This window comes from Rhipicephalus sanguineus, chromosome 11 (genome assembly GCF_013339695.2).
Source record: "Rhipicephalus sanguineus isolate Rsan-2018 chromosome 11, BIME_Rsan_1.4, whole genome shotgun sequence".
Lineage (NCBI taxonomy): Eukaryota > Metazoa > Arthropoda > Arachnida > Ixodida > Ixodidae > Rhipicephalus > Rhipicephalus sanguineus.
The window spans coordinates 35183927-35198234 of record NC_051186.1 but is presented as its reverse complement, the minus strand read 5'-3'; the positions used below and the strand labels follow the sequence as shown (position 1 = coordinate 35198234).

Below are 14308 nucleotides of genomic sequence, written 5' to 3'. Positions count from 1 at the left end.
TTGTGAACCCTGTGAGCTGATTTGAATTAGTGAGCCTAAAGGGACACTAAAGAGCACAACGATTTTTCTCATATTAGTAAAGTACTCTTTCAAGATGCCAAAAACACCACGCTTGCTGCGAGAAGACACTTAGTAAGCGAGAAAACACGCAAAAACAAAATGTGGGTGGCGACGCCACATGGAAGTTTCCGCACCATTCGTCATGACGTCACATGTTTTCACGGCGCCTACTAGGGACTACGTAGTTCCCAATCGGTAAATATGAAGTCTGAGGTGGCCATAGACTTAACATACCAAGTTTGGGGTAATTGTGTTGAGCCAATGGCGCCAAAATACGATCAATACACTTTGAAATCTGTGACGTCACGCAGGGAAATTTCGGCGCGAAATTTAAAAATGAAACTTTGAACGATTTTCTCCTCTATTAATAAAGCTATGATGGCGAAATTAACGACATTAGAGTTCTCAGAGCACAATTTATCGATCTAAACCAATTCATTGTTTTTCTTAAATTTAGTGTCCCTTGAAAAGGGTCAAGGTGGCGAGGTAGGAGAGCTGAACTTTTGCAGAATTTCGTGAACTTCGTCTTGCAACAAAGCAGCTTCAGGTCACACGGAGCCACGGGGAACCGAAAGAACGAAGCTTAGGAAAATCCATGAACTACCCATCATTTCCATGTTGGCTGAAGCGCCATGTGTTGCAGCTGCGATAGGCACTACCGCCAAGATTTCCCTCTAATGTTGATTATGAAACTCTATGCTTCTGACTACCGTGTACCTGCGATTTTATTAAGGATATGATATTCAGTGACAAACTAGTTTTACAGCAAAGCTGCTAAGGGGAGTTCACGACGGTTTCCTGCGTTGGTTAGCGTAGTCATTGTGAAATTTCAGTTTTGAAGAAGAAAAACTGCAATCGCAGCCTCCTTCTAAGCAGTTAGGAGCAAACAACATCAGTATCATGAACAAATAGACGGACTCAGACCAGCGGAATCTCCGAAATAAACTTTATTTCACAACGGCACTATAGTGTACACATCATGAAGGAAATATTCTAAGAAGGAGTAGGGTTAGCATAATTCTACATGCCCACTGCAGCACTCTCTACACTTTCTTTCCCCTACTCTTCTACCTTGAAGGTACTGAGCCCTTCAGCAAGGAAGCATACTACAGATCACCTTTCCTTCTATGTACAACCTCTACTTCTATCTCTCTCTCACCTGGCATGGTAAGCGCTCTTTCGCGTCCCACATGCGGGTGCAAGCGCCAATAGGTCATACACAAGTCTAAATTCACAGTTTGCGCAAACCAGAGAACGAGGGAGACAGTTGCAGCAACAAAAGTGCAGAGTGTGCGATATCGGTGCATCGACAAGGAGTCCGTCACCTTCTCCAACAGAAACCATCGCTTCCGAGTCCATAATTAATGTGGTGGCGGAAATAACGTTTAATTCGAAGTTAACGTGCATTAGTTTCCACCATTTAGTCCCTCCTATTCGTCTTCTTCACGAAATAGTGTGGGGCAGCCTCCGAAAACACGCAGAGCTGGAGAGCTCTGGGTAATTTGGACCACACCGTCTCAGGGTTATCTAAACGCCGTTACACAGGCATTTTAGCCATCAACTCCGCCGAAATGCGGTCCACGTGGCCGGTCATCATGTCCGCTACCTTGTGTTGAGCATCCAAACGACATCGCCGCGGACTGAGAGTGAGCCTAAACTCGACTTTGTCTTGTGCCGACTGTAGATACCGGCGCCGAGACAAGTCGATGATCATCTTCCTGCCTCGCCAACTGGACGGGCTTGCGCTGCTGGAGGAGAAGCTGACCGGAGACCTGTTACTGCGCTACGTGGACGAACTGAAGGAAGAGCGCGAAGTGGCCATCAGCTTGCCACGCTTCTGTGCTAAACAGGTATACAGTACATGCAGGTCGCTGCTTTCTGTTCTTTCGTATATAACCGCTCTGTATACTTTAGTATATAACTGCCGGCAAATTAAAGGACGCACCTTTAGTTCGCCCATTGGCGCTTGCATCATCGCAGTGCTAAATATTCAGACGCCTCTTCACAAAGCGCACATGCTGGAGAACAAGTACTGAAGAAACCACCGTCAGTTCGATGCTATAATCTTATATCTAAAGTCATCACAACTTTCACCCGACAAACGAAGTATTGACATCAAAAGTATATGGGGGTCTTCATGCGCGTAGCCTGTAAGCATCCAGTCTGGCTACAACAAATTATATTAGCTTGAAGTTTTGGCAAAACTGAAAGTAGGTCGGCCACCATGTTGCAGGTCGTCAATATGAAGGAGACCCTCTCCTCCATGGGCATCAAAGACGTCTTCACGGGCTTCGCGGACCTTTCGAGAATCGTGGGCACCAATGGATACCACATCTCGCAGGTACGGAAGCGTAAGAAAGAACTCACAAGTTCGCTCAAAATATGTATCAGACGTTTTGTAGTACGCCGTAACGCAGTCTTATAGGCATTTACAGCTTCCGCCCTGCTACTGGATAAAGCAGACTGAGGTAACGCGCGGCTTTTCACTATGCTGGCTGAGCCTATGACGGCTTAGATGACCATCAGCGTATACACTTTATAAGCACCTGAGCACACCTTACAGTAATGACCAAAAGGCATAACGACGAAGCCGTGGGCGCGACAGTGGTGAAATTCTGGCGACGATGATGCCGGCATGATGGAGGCGCCATGAAAGCGACAATGTCGCCGACGACACCGTGACGACGACGACGACTATGATGAAGGCAGGACGGCTGTGTCACTGCCTCAATGACGACAACACGAGGGGTATAACACCTAGGTCGGACCAATGGCGACGACAGCAGGATGACAATGACAATAAGGTGACGGTGCACATGTTGCGGATACGGAATGGTAACAAATATAGTACTGAGAACAAATACGCTGGTTGTGTCTATAAAATATATACGACACTCGCAACGGGCATCCTGAAAACTTGTATAGGGTATTAACAGATTACCACGGCAAATCTACAATGTCTCCTAGTCGCCATATTGGAGAAGCAGCACAGTGATAAACTGCATTCGTAACGTCATGTATTCGTCATTCCTAGCTTTCTCGGTCATGCACCAAATCGCTATAACCGCATATTGATACGTACATGATGCTATAATACGGATCGCTGTCGGCGCAAGGTATATCTGCGCGCGAATAGAAGGCGGAACCAACAAAAGCGTGTGCAGTTCCGCTGCACCCTCATTAGAACATCACGCAATGAGAGGCAGGCGCCGCGGCATATGCCCATAACCCTTTCTACCACCTACTGAAATTTATCACTTTGAGGACGCAAGTACTATAGAGGGCACAGACACTTGTGTCTCGCTTCTTTCCAACTGTCGCTCTCTGCGCGTACCCGGAGCATTAACTCTGGGCCGTCCGGCAGGCCGAACCGCCAAGACTGAAGGTCTGGCCGACGCCTTAGGAAAGGGGGCTCAAGTGGGGCTGGTTTCGCAGCCCCCCGCCTCCGATAACCCCAGCGAGAACTTACAATAAAGTTTCGATCGTCTCTCTTTCTCTATTATCTGGGCGATGGAATTTCCAGTATTTGAACTATGAACTACGTTGCCCCAACCGGACCAAGTATAAAACGTTCTAAATGCTTACTTTTGCAGGCGATGCAATGCGCCGTGGTATGCGTCAAGGAGAAGGGGCAGAAGCTGATGAAGCCAGAAGGGGGAAGCGAAGAGCTGACCCAGTTTGCCGTAGACCGCCCTTTCATGTTCTGTGTGGTCGGCAGGAATCCGGACGTCATCTTACTCATGGGCTCCGTGAGAGAGATACAGCTGCCCTATATATGACGTGTCTAGTGATCGAAGTTGAAAAACTAGATCAAGTTTCACAAGTGAACCAGTGTGTTTTGAGTGTTGCAATAAATCCAACGAACATACTTGGCGAAGCCTACTTTCTGCTATTCAAGCACTCATTCGTGAGTGATTGACCCCCGAACAAATCGACGTGCAGCGGAACCGGATTTGTTTCTGACCCCCTGCACCAGCTAAAGCTTGTTAAAAATTTAATTTCTAGCACAATGCTTGAAACGTGAAGAAAGGACAGAGAAAAGAGGCAGAGCCTGCTAAAGCTAGCCACGGATTAGCACATGTGGTTGGCTTGTGTATCGGCCTGTTTCGCTGCCTCCGGCGCGTTCGATGTGTCCATAGTTGCTATGGAGAACACTTCTGCAGAAAAGTGTTCACTGTAAGCAAATCTCCGAACGACACATATTTTACTACTCCAACGCATTGTTTCATTTCAAAGCTCCCTTAAAATAGCCTATTCATTCACACACCAAAACGTACACATTGCACTATACACCATGCTTTGAGGTTGACTACAAAGCGATTAAACTTCGTCGTTTCATGTGTTTGCATGCATTTGCAAGAGTTCAATCAATCAATCAAAATCTTTTATTTTCACCATTTCATACATAAGGTGAAAAAGGGAGAACTGGAGAAAAAGCCGAAAGTTATTCGGCTTGACAAAGCTCCGGTCCCCCAGGCAGACAGTGCTGATGTTGGTTTCGCTGTAACAGGCTGACAGTGAACAGGCAGACTGATCAGGTTGTGACTGATCAGGTATTTCCTGGCAGCATTTCAATTTATTGTGTAATGTTAAGGTACGCCCACGTGCATTTTAAGCTCCATGATATAGTCAGGTCGAATGGGTACAGGCTATCGCCGAACACACTTTGGAATTTACAAAGTGTCCTTCAATTTGTAATCCAGTGAGACGAAACCGTTCCGGGGTAGTGGTATACAGCTTCGCTGTAAAAAGGTTGACTAGTTAGGGTACACTACATGTACTCTACCATGGGAGAGCAGTGAGCCGTCCCGAAAATAACGATGTGGGTATTCACAAATAAGCGATCCGAATAGACAAGCTTGGGCGCTGTCTATCGCTATTGCAGCCACCTCTGAAACGACATACCAACATCGGTTACCATAAAAATTACACGTCATCTGCCCCTACGGGCAGCCATGGTGGGATGCGAAAGCATCGCGGGGGGTGCGCATCGAGTTTCCGTTTCTCTTATGTGACTTATGAGACGGGGGTTGTCGAGGCGTTTGAATTACCGCTTGCCGACGCTGTCGTTTACGTTCGGCTTCCCGAGCCTTCCTCTGCTCCGCGGCGGTGGCGCTGCCGTTGCAACTAGCACCGACGTTGACGTTGTTCATGGCTTTTCGCACACCGTTGCACAGAAAGACAATGACGGAAGCACAGCGAACGCGCGTTTTCGCAGCTTCGAGATTCGCTTTCCGGCGTTGCCGTTTACGTTCAGCTTCGTGAGCGTCCATAGCTTCGTTGCGAAGGAGAGTGCAATGCTTGCTGGCGTTGCCGTTCACGTTCAGCTTCACGAGCGTCCATAGCGCCGTTGCGAAGGAGAGTGCAACGGGAGCGAGACGCGCGCCGCATTATATACGAGCGCACAGCTGTGGCGGAGAGAGAGAAACGGAGAGGAGAAGCAAAGCGGAGGCAGCGCTCACGCGAGGAGAGGGGTGGGAGTTGGCGCATGCGCAGTATGGGCGCGAACGCCGCAGAATGGACACTGCCCCGAGCATAAGGTGCTTTCGCACCTAAAAAACCTCCATGATTGCTCAGACTCTGCTTGCTGATCTTATCGTATTTACGCGAATGTAACGCGAGTCTTTTTTAATTTATTTTTGTTATCTAAAGTCGACCCTCGCGTTACAGTCGAATACCAAAATTCTATTTATTCTTCCTGGATGCAGTGCAAAGTCACCCCTCGCGTTACAATCGTGGTCGCGCTAGTCGAATAAATACGCTATTTGCATACCTGATCGCAATTGCAGCCAACCTCAAGTTAAAGTTTGAAGAACAATATTCTCTAGCATTCGTTTCTATCTTTTATGTAACCATCTGTTGGGCCCCACACGCTTTACTGAAAAAAGTTCAATACCTATACTCCGTTTCATACATGAGGTGCAACGCTGTGGAAGCTAGCGAGACTTCTTGCAGTAGATGCGTTGGCACCATAGAGATAGTTGGATAATTTTAACGTCCGTAGTGTGACTTTTTTTGTAATTTTTAGACTGTGTAATAAATGAAGATGATTTGTGCCTAAGAAAGAAACAAACCAGGTTATTTATACGGTTGTCAATAGGTTGTCCTCGATCGCTTAGCGTTTCTTAGATTTCGTATCGTGGCCTCCACGATTAGTTTCGGCAACGCGCAGCCGGAGCCAAACGCAGAGGCCACGTTTACGACGATGAAATACAAGCGCGAGGCACGCGGACTTACGCATTTTGTTGACCGAAATTATTGCATAACTTCCACAGCGTCGCACCCGACGCATGAAACACAGTATATATGAAACCTAAAACCATTGCACGACGAAGAAGTTTGGAGGGAGAATGCCACAGTTCTGCGATTAGCGGCGTTTACATACATATATTAGTGTACAGAAGATTGTAGGAAGTATAAGGGTTATCTGTGGAACACCTTTCGGTCGAGATCCAAAAAACCATTTCCCGAGATATGAAAGCATGCGTTCGCCTCTTAAAACTTGACTCCAAATTGCCATAGCCACCTCCTTGCTGACCGCCTCGCATAGCATGAAGTCCCCAGAGCCGTATATTCCTTCAAAGGAACATACGGCTCTGGATGTCCCATAGTGCATGTGATCTGCCGGATTTTTTTTATTGCGATAACAATTATATCGACGCTCGCGGCGGGTTTTTGCTGTCTCCGCCATTTTCTGTTTCAAGTACAAATCTATAACATCGCCCCGTGCATCGTATGTTCCACGCGTGGGTAAGCGCGCTCTTAGGAAGAACGTGGTTGAAGTATAGAGATGAAACGCGATAACATCGGCCCACGTGCAAGGCCCGCAGTCAATAGCTCCCAAAGCCGATAGGAAACGCCTCGCCTGTCTTTAGTATGGCAAAGGAGCGTGAAGGGCCCCCAGGGGAGGGGGGGGGGGCTGCGTCGCTCGAGCAGCAACAGCGAACTTTACTCATAAGATCGCGGTCGCGAGCGCCGGAGCGCACGCTATCTCGACAGACATCAGGAGACGGCCCGTCAATTTCGCTGTACTATCAATGCTTACTTCGCGTTTAGAGGGCTGACAGCACGAAAACCGCTTCGGACCCTGAAGCGGCCGTATTTTGTTCAGTTAGACCAGATCGGATCCAATATATTTAGCTGCTAGCCTGACTTCGTACAACATTCCAATTTGTTGCTAGGCAGTCATTGCTTCGCCCTTGCGAGGAAACCTTTCTTTTTTTTTTTTTTTGCAGCGAAGATGTTTACCTTTAGCCCATGCGTTCTCAGGGCGAAGGAGGGCGTGTTCTGAGCGGCTTGCGTCCGTATCTATAGGCACCATCTGTAGACAAAAAATTTGGACGACGCAGCTGGCGTAACGCGCTTACGCGGCGCCGCTTGCCTGACGGCGCGTCCACAACGGAGCAAAATTCTAACAAAGCGGAGAGGCGTCGACTGTAGTACGCGAATACAGACAGCGAAGGCGGGACCGTGTAAAAATTGAAGAGTGAGTCGAAATACCAGAAGTCCGATGAAGAACGTCACCGTCGGCAGTCGCTCACGCCGGAGAAACGAGCGGACAGGCGTCTACAGCAGAAACGCGCATCGCTGGTATAATCCGTCCTCATATGAATGTCGCGGCCCCACGACACGTTTTTGCGTAAACACATATGCGTGTATGTTTTTCTATGAGTGATCCGCAACATGCGACGCTCATTGAATGCGGGAGAACAGACAACTGCGTCTATCTCTCTCTACTTGTAGATTGCCCGATGGGTATTTTTCTATTTTTGACCGCTTCATTTGACGTGTCCTGAGTCGTCGTTACCAGTGCCCAATAAACATCACTGTATAGATACAGTGATGAGAAAAGCTGAGGCCAAGTGATGAGAAAGGCTGAGGTAAAGCTTGCCCTTCGCCCCCTACTGGAGAACCCCGCGCATGCCTATCATGGCCACGGTAAGGATTCGAACCTCTGCCTCACAACCACTGCTACCGATCCGTAGCCAAGCGTTCTAACTCCCGCGCAGCTGTAACAAGCATCAGTGATAAATGTCTTCGACGCTGTGCACATGGTCAGGCTCTGCATGGCGGGCGATGATTCACAGGATGACGCATGATGGAGTGCCCGGATAGTTTCATTTTTGGCACTCCCCGGCGCACGTTTATGCAAGCGCTAACAGTGGCACGCATACATTCGCATGACGCCTTCTAGTTCCAAAGGCGGCGCCAGGATTTTTGCACATGGAGTTGGGGGTAGCACCCACGACAAGCGAGTCCCTTCGGGGTTGGGTAGCGCCTGCACCCCCCCCCCCCGTACTTTTGTGCCCCCCGCTGACGCCGCCCCTGTGTTGTTCCCAACTTCCCATAATGGGCTCCGAAAGCTAGTGTTCTGAAAACAGCGTGGCGAACGGGCCGCCCTCTCTCTTCTGAAGCGCGTCGAGTGAAGGGAGACGTCACCGCAGAGGGACCAGGTCAGCTCGACGATTACGACGCGAATGAAGAGACTCCCCTAACTGCTCGTTTTTACAGATAAGTTTTAATGTTCCAACGGAATCACAGAGCTCATCGAGCTCATCGAGCTCCCCGAGGTGCACTGATAATACTGGGTAGACAGGTGAATCCCGTAAGGTCCGATGTACATCGCCACAGTGCATGTCACATTCTGAAAGTAAGAAAAAAGAAGGGTTCAACAGCGATTGGGATGCCGTTGAATGAAGGCAGTACATTTGCCGCGTATGTATGTATGTATGTATGTATGTATGTATGTATGTATGTATGTATGTATGTATGTATGTATGTATGTATGTATGTATGTATGTGTGTGTATGTATGTATGTATGTATGTGTGTGTGTGCGTGCGTGCGTGCGTGCGTGCGTGTGTGTGTGTGTGCGTGCGTGCGTGCGTGCGTGCGTGCGTGCGTGCGTGCGTGCGTGCGTACATGCGTGCATGCATGGATGGATGGATGTGTATGCGCCCGAAGATAGAAGACATGCATACGTGCATCATGGTTGCCAGCTCCACTTATAATCGGATTTGGGCTTCTTTTCTCACTGAGTTGCTTATAGAATTTTCCAGTCGCATGCCGCGTTTCTGAAGCTTATACATGTTTTTCCTGCAAATATAGCTGTTTTAATGCTCGTCACATTCACTGATAGCGCGGTTGTCGATATCTTTGTGTACTTGAGCGTTGAAATCAAACAAACGTTGGGGGATTCAGCAAGTAACGTTATTCACGCATTGCTAAACGTGCACTTAACAGAGTTCCCCATATTTTCTCATGTATTTTAACTACAAAAAATTAAGGTGTTTCTTACCCTTCCATTCGTACTTGAGTTACCTTTTCATTAAAATTAAAAGATATTTCCAAGAATGCAAAAATTGATTAGACCTTCGCATATCTAGAGCTTCGTCGCAAATGTCGCGCTGTCTTTTCGAGGCGACATACACCATCAGCGACAAGCAGGCTTGAGAAATGAGACGTGGAATCGCAAGCATCATGAGGTTTATTATCTTCAGCTTATATATGCCGGGTATTTTTCTTTTTTTTTTAGACAATACAGATTTTTTACAAAAATCCTATGACAGTAAAGCTCTTGCCATTTTCGCACATGAACTCTATGTCGAGGCGGAAAAATATTGCCGCAGTTAAAATGACGATGTTGCCACTAATTAACAGAAACTCCTTAATTAACTTCTTCATTATTGACTTGAAGGCAGGTGTTTATATTAGAAAGTTGTAGTGCGTGCCAGTTTATGGCATACCTATTTTTTTAGAAATCACAAAAGTTGCACGTAGTTCGAGATATCCGTGATCGAATTTCAAGGGCGAAATCGAAACTGGTGGCGCCCGACGCGCGCAAAGTGCGGCGGAACACCGGGACGACGCGTGACAGGGAAGTGACGAAATTCGATTGAAGGCGCGCAGAAGCAGAATATGGCCAGAAAAATCGGCAAGCATTCTGAAATACACTGGTAGACAGCTTAACGTTTGTGTGCGATGAGTGCTGCTTATGTGTTTCTTTCTCAAACTACAGAGAGGCGCGAATAACTGTTTCGCGTGACTGCAAGATGAAGCGCTGAAGTGGCAGCCCCTGAGTTTTATGCTTCCCAGACAAAGAAAAGGTTGAAACCGCGGTTTTCCTGTGCACAGTTCGAAAGACACGGAGAGGGGCGTAGCCAGAAATTTTTTTCGGAAGGGGGGGGGGTCAACCATACTTTATGTATGTTCGCGCGTGCGTTTGTAAGTGTGCGTGTATATGTATACGCTAGCAAAATTGAAAATTTTCGGGGGGGGGGGGGTTGAACCCCCCCTGGCTACGCCCCTGGAAACGGATAAGCACCAAGCACTGCGCGCGAAAATAAGGTGATGCGCAGGCATAAGTGACATGACTTTGCAGCTTTTCACGAAGACATACGGCCGCGGCGCACCTTCATTCTAATTTCGTCGCTCCCTTGTGAAGAGTAGTTCCGGTCTGACGTAGCAGAAAGGTCGCGCTTCGTGCGCGCTTTGCGCGATCAGTTTCGATTTCACCCTTGACATTCGATGAAGAATATCTCGAACTACGTGCAACTTTTGTGATTTGTAAAGAATAGGTATGCCATAAATTGGTACGCACTGCAACGTTGTACTATAAACACCGGCCCTCAAGTCAATAATTAAAAGGTTTATTAACGAGTTTTTGTTAATTAGTGGTAACAGTGTCATTGTAACTGCGGCAAAGTTTTTCCGCCTCGTCATGGAGTGGGTGTGCGAAATCGACAAGAGCCTTACATTAACAGGATTTTGATAAAAAATCTGTATTGTCTAAAAAAACACCCTGTACACGCACACGTACAACCATACACGAACATACTTACATAAAGAATGGTTGAACCCTACCTCCCTCCCCACCCCCACCTCAAGAACACATTGGGACTACGTCACTGTTGTTAAGAGTTATTTTTTGCCTGAAGGAACAACGGAGTTTGGCGGCCTTCCTTGTTGCTATTTATTTTTGTCTTTGTTTCTTCCTCTCTTTCTTTTTTCTCTTTCTCTCTGCTTTTCGTATCTCTTTCTTGTCTCTGTTTCTTCTATTCTTTCTTTCTCGTTGTTTCTTCTTTCTTTAACTTTCTCTCTCTCCCTCTCTCTCTCTATTTCTCACTTCCTCTTTCTTCCTATCTCTTTCTTTCTATTTTTTTTCTCTGTATTTCTTTCTCCTTCTGTCTTGGTCTCTGTTTTTCTATGTCTTTTTAATGTCTGTTTCTTTCTATCTCTTTATCTCACTGTCTATGTCTTCCTTTCTTTTTCCTGTTTCTTCCCTTTATTTCTCTATCTTTCTCGCTTTCTCTTTTTCTCTATATCTTTCTTTTTCTCTCTCTGTACTCGTTTTCTCGCCCATCCGAGTTATCACATCCCACGCCGGAGAAATCGGTGCAGCGGGAGAGCGCGTGTTCGGGGAGCGGAGGAGAAGGTGATGAAGAGAACGAAGAGAGCGCGCGCCGGCCGAGTTATTGCGTTGCACGCGCTAGAAAGCTAGAGGCCGTTCAGGATGATGATAGTTTTCGTTAACGCGAAACGGCAGAACGCCCAGCTTAAACGGCTCCGCGGTTAAAGGGACACTAAAGAGCAAAACGATTTTTCTCGCATTAGTAAAGTAGTCTTCCAGGATACCAAAAACACCGCGCTTGCTGAGAGGAGACGCTTAATAAGCGAGAAAACGCGCAAAAAGAAAATACCGGTGGTGACGCCACCTTGGAATTCCCGCACCATTTGCCGTGACGTCACATATTTTTGACGGCGCCTGCTTGGGCCTACGTAGTTCCTAATCGGTTAAATCGAAGTACATTGTCCTCTGAGGGGGCCAGAGACTTGACATAACGAGTTTGTGGAAATTTCGTCGAGCCAGTGGCGCCAAAATACGTTAAATGCTCTTTGAAACCTTTTACGTCACGAATTATAAAGTTCGGCACGAAATTTAAAAGTGAAACTTTGAACTTGGTTTTCTCCTCTAATAACAAACCTATGGTGGTGAAATAAACTACACAAGAGTTCTCCGAGCACACTTTATCTATCTAAACCAACTCATTGTTTCTCTTTAGTGTCCCTTTAAAGATTTGACCATGGGATCTATTTTGTACGCGTTCTGTAATAGAACGGAACGAAACGTCACGAGAGGACGAAAGGAAGCGGCGAGGGATTGGTCGAGGCTCGTCTGACGGTCAGACAGGGGAAGAGCAACCGGAAACGGCAGTGCTGTCAATTGTCTTGGCAAAGAACGGGCACAGAATGGTCGGTGGTACCGTTTCGCCCGATAGAACGGATACCCATCGGTCTCCATGACGACTTGGATTGGATCGAAACGTAAGCGCTGGGGCCGGAGAATCGAATTAGCCTGCTTTGTATCTGGCTTACTCCAATCCCGCGCCGATAGTTTGCGAAAACCGCAAGCAGCCCCGCACAACCGAACGACTCGTCAAACTGCGACACCACCGACCGTCCACTCAAGACGTTAACGCAAATAAATTGTTAGAGTCATCGCGCGCATCAATTTCAAGCTTTGAAAAGCAATGACTGCCAATATTGATGTTCCGCTATAATAACTGTGTATATCTTCATGCCTTGAAAACATTTCTGATTTCCCTCAGCTCACCTATTGGCTGTTTGTTCACTCTCGTATACTCTCGTGACGTTTCTTTGTACGTCCTGTCACAGAACGCGTACAAAATAGGCCCTCGTATTCTGCGTGCGCTAACAACGAGCCTCCCTTCCAACCAACTGATTTCATTCGTTGCTCGTCAACTTAATTCTTGGCTCACCTCACTCCCGTCCGTATGACATCTCTCCTGTTCAAATGTTGTGAACGTGGGGCAGACGGACTTCGAAGCGGAGACCGCCGCCCACAATACGGTATCGTTGCCCTCCTGGAGAAGGAACGGAAAGAGAAAAAAAAACGCCTTTAACGCGGAAGTATAACAAAATGCACGTAATCATATCGCTGTACAAATCGTATTTCGATGCATTACGAATAGTGCATAGCATATTTCTGTATCTCGGGGCTTTAAAAAAGCACTATGCATGAGTTCCCCGCGGACAAGTAAGGGAGAAAAAGAATTTTACTCGTGCTAGTAAGTTGTCCCTTCACAATACCTTAAGCATCAATTTAGCGCGAGAAGGCACTTGGCAAGCGAGAAAAGGCACAAAAAAATAAAAAAAGAAGATGCTGGTGGCGACACCACCCTGAAATTCCAGCACCAACTCACTGTGGCGTCATAGATTTTTACGGCGTCTAGTAGTGCCTACATATAGCTTTTAATCGGTGAAAATGGTGTATACGTTGTCCTCTGATGGGACCAGGGATTTAACGTACCAAGTTTCAGCTACTTTTGTAAAGGCAATGCTGCCAAAATACGAAAGATTACTTTGAATTCCGTGACGCCACGCCGACATTCATGTGCAGAAATTTAGGCGAGAAATTTCAAGGTGGAACGTTGACCTTCATTTTAGCTCCTATTAACATAGCTACGGTGGCGGAATTAACGATAATAGAGGTATTAAACAATGACTGATCAACTTAAATAGATTCATTGCTTTTCTTTAGGGTCCCTTTTAAGCACAGTAAAGCAGTAAACTAGCACCCCTACACACAGGAAAATGCTCCTTTCGGGGAGTCTTGATTTGTCACGTACATGACTCTCTTTAAAGAGGCACGTTAACTCACTTGTGGGTCACACAACTCTCTGAAGAGAGTATAATGACTCCCAAAGAGAGTTGACGTGCCTCTTTAAAGAGAGTCATACACGTGGCAAGACTCCCCGAAAGGAGTCAAAAGACTTTTTTTAAATGCGAATGCATTTCTTAGTCGGGGCATGTCAGGCGTCTGTCGGTGGCCGCGCGCCGGCAGGTGTTATTTCTCCGCTCTCACTCCCTCTCTCATAGCAACAGCTGCGGGCGCGCGCGCTTATCTTCGCCCATAGCAACCGGAGCAGGTGGTGCGGGCGGAGTAGCGGAGAGTGAGTGGAGAGGAGAAGCGCGCTCTGGCGTGTGAGGGCGCTCGCATCGCGGGAACTCGGCGGAGCTCCTGCGTGTGTGGAGAGAGTGTAGGATAGGGTAGGTGCAGTGCTTCGCCGCTCCTTCTCTCGCCGTTCGCTCTCTCTCCTCCCTGCACCCCACTCTCCCGTCCGCTCGCTCGCAAACACTTGTACACCCTTGCCTACACCGGAGAGGGAGTCTTTGTGGTGACCGTGTACCTCGCGCCCAACCTCGCTCGTGACGCCGTTGCCGCGCAA

At 47.4% G+C, this 14308-nt stretch overlaps 1 protein-coding gene across 1 annotated transcript; it reads left to right on the top strand.

Annotated features, from left to right (window-relative positions):
* The first annotated feature begins 1751 nt into the window (after positions 1-1751).
* LOC119374932 (serpin B3-like) lies at positions 1752-3841 on the top strand. The gene is made up of 3 exons (XM_037645131.2): positions 1752-1910; positions 2294-2401; positions 3654-3841. The coding sequence occupies exons 1-3, from the start codon at positions 1767-1769 to the stop codon at positions 3837-3839; spliced, it is 438 nt and encodes a 145-aa protein (XP_037501059.2). The 5' UTR covers positions 1752-1766; the 3' UTR covers positions 3840-3841.
* Positions 3842-14308: the final 10467 nt, after the last annotated feature.

What these genes read in the sequence shown, in the direction of transcription:
- LOC119374932 (XM_037645131.2), top strand. Translation starts at nt 1,767, where the DNA reads ATGATCATCTTCCTGCCTCGCCAACTGGACGGGCTTGCGCTGCTGGAG. An exon ending in CACGCTTCTGTGCTAAACAG is followed by an intron (nt 1,911 to 2,293) that starts GTATACAGTACA and finishes ACCATGTTGCAG; the next exon opens with GTCGTCAATATGAAGGAGAC. An exon ending in ATGGATACCACATCTCGCAG is followed by an intron (nt 2,402 to 3,653) that starts GTACGGAAGCGT and finishes TTACTTTTGCAG; the next exon opens with GCGATGCAATGCGCCGTGGT.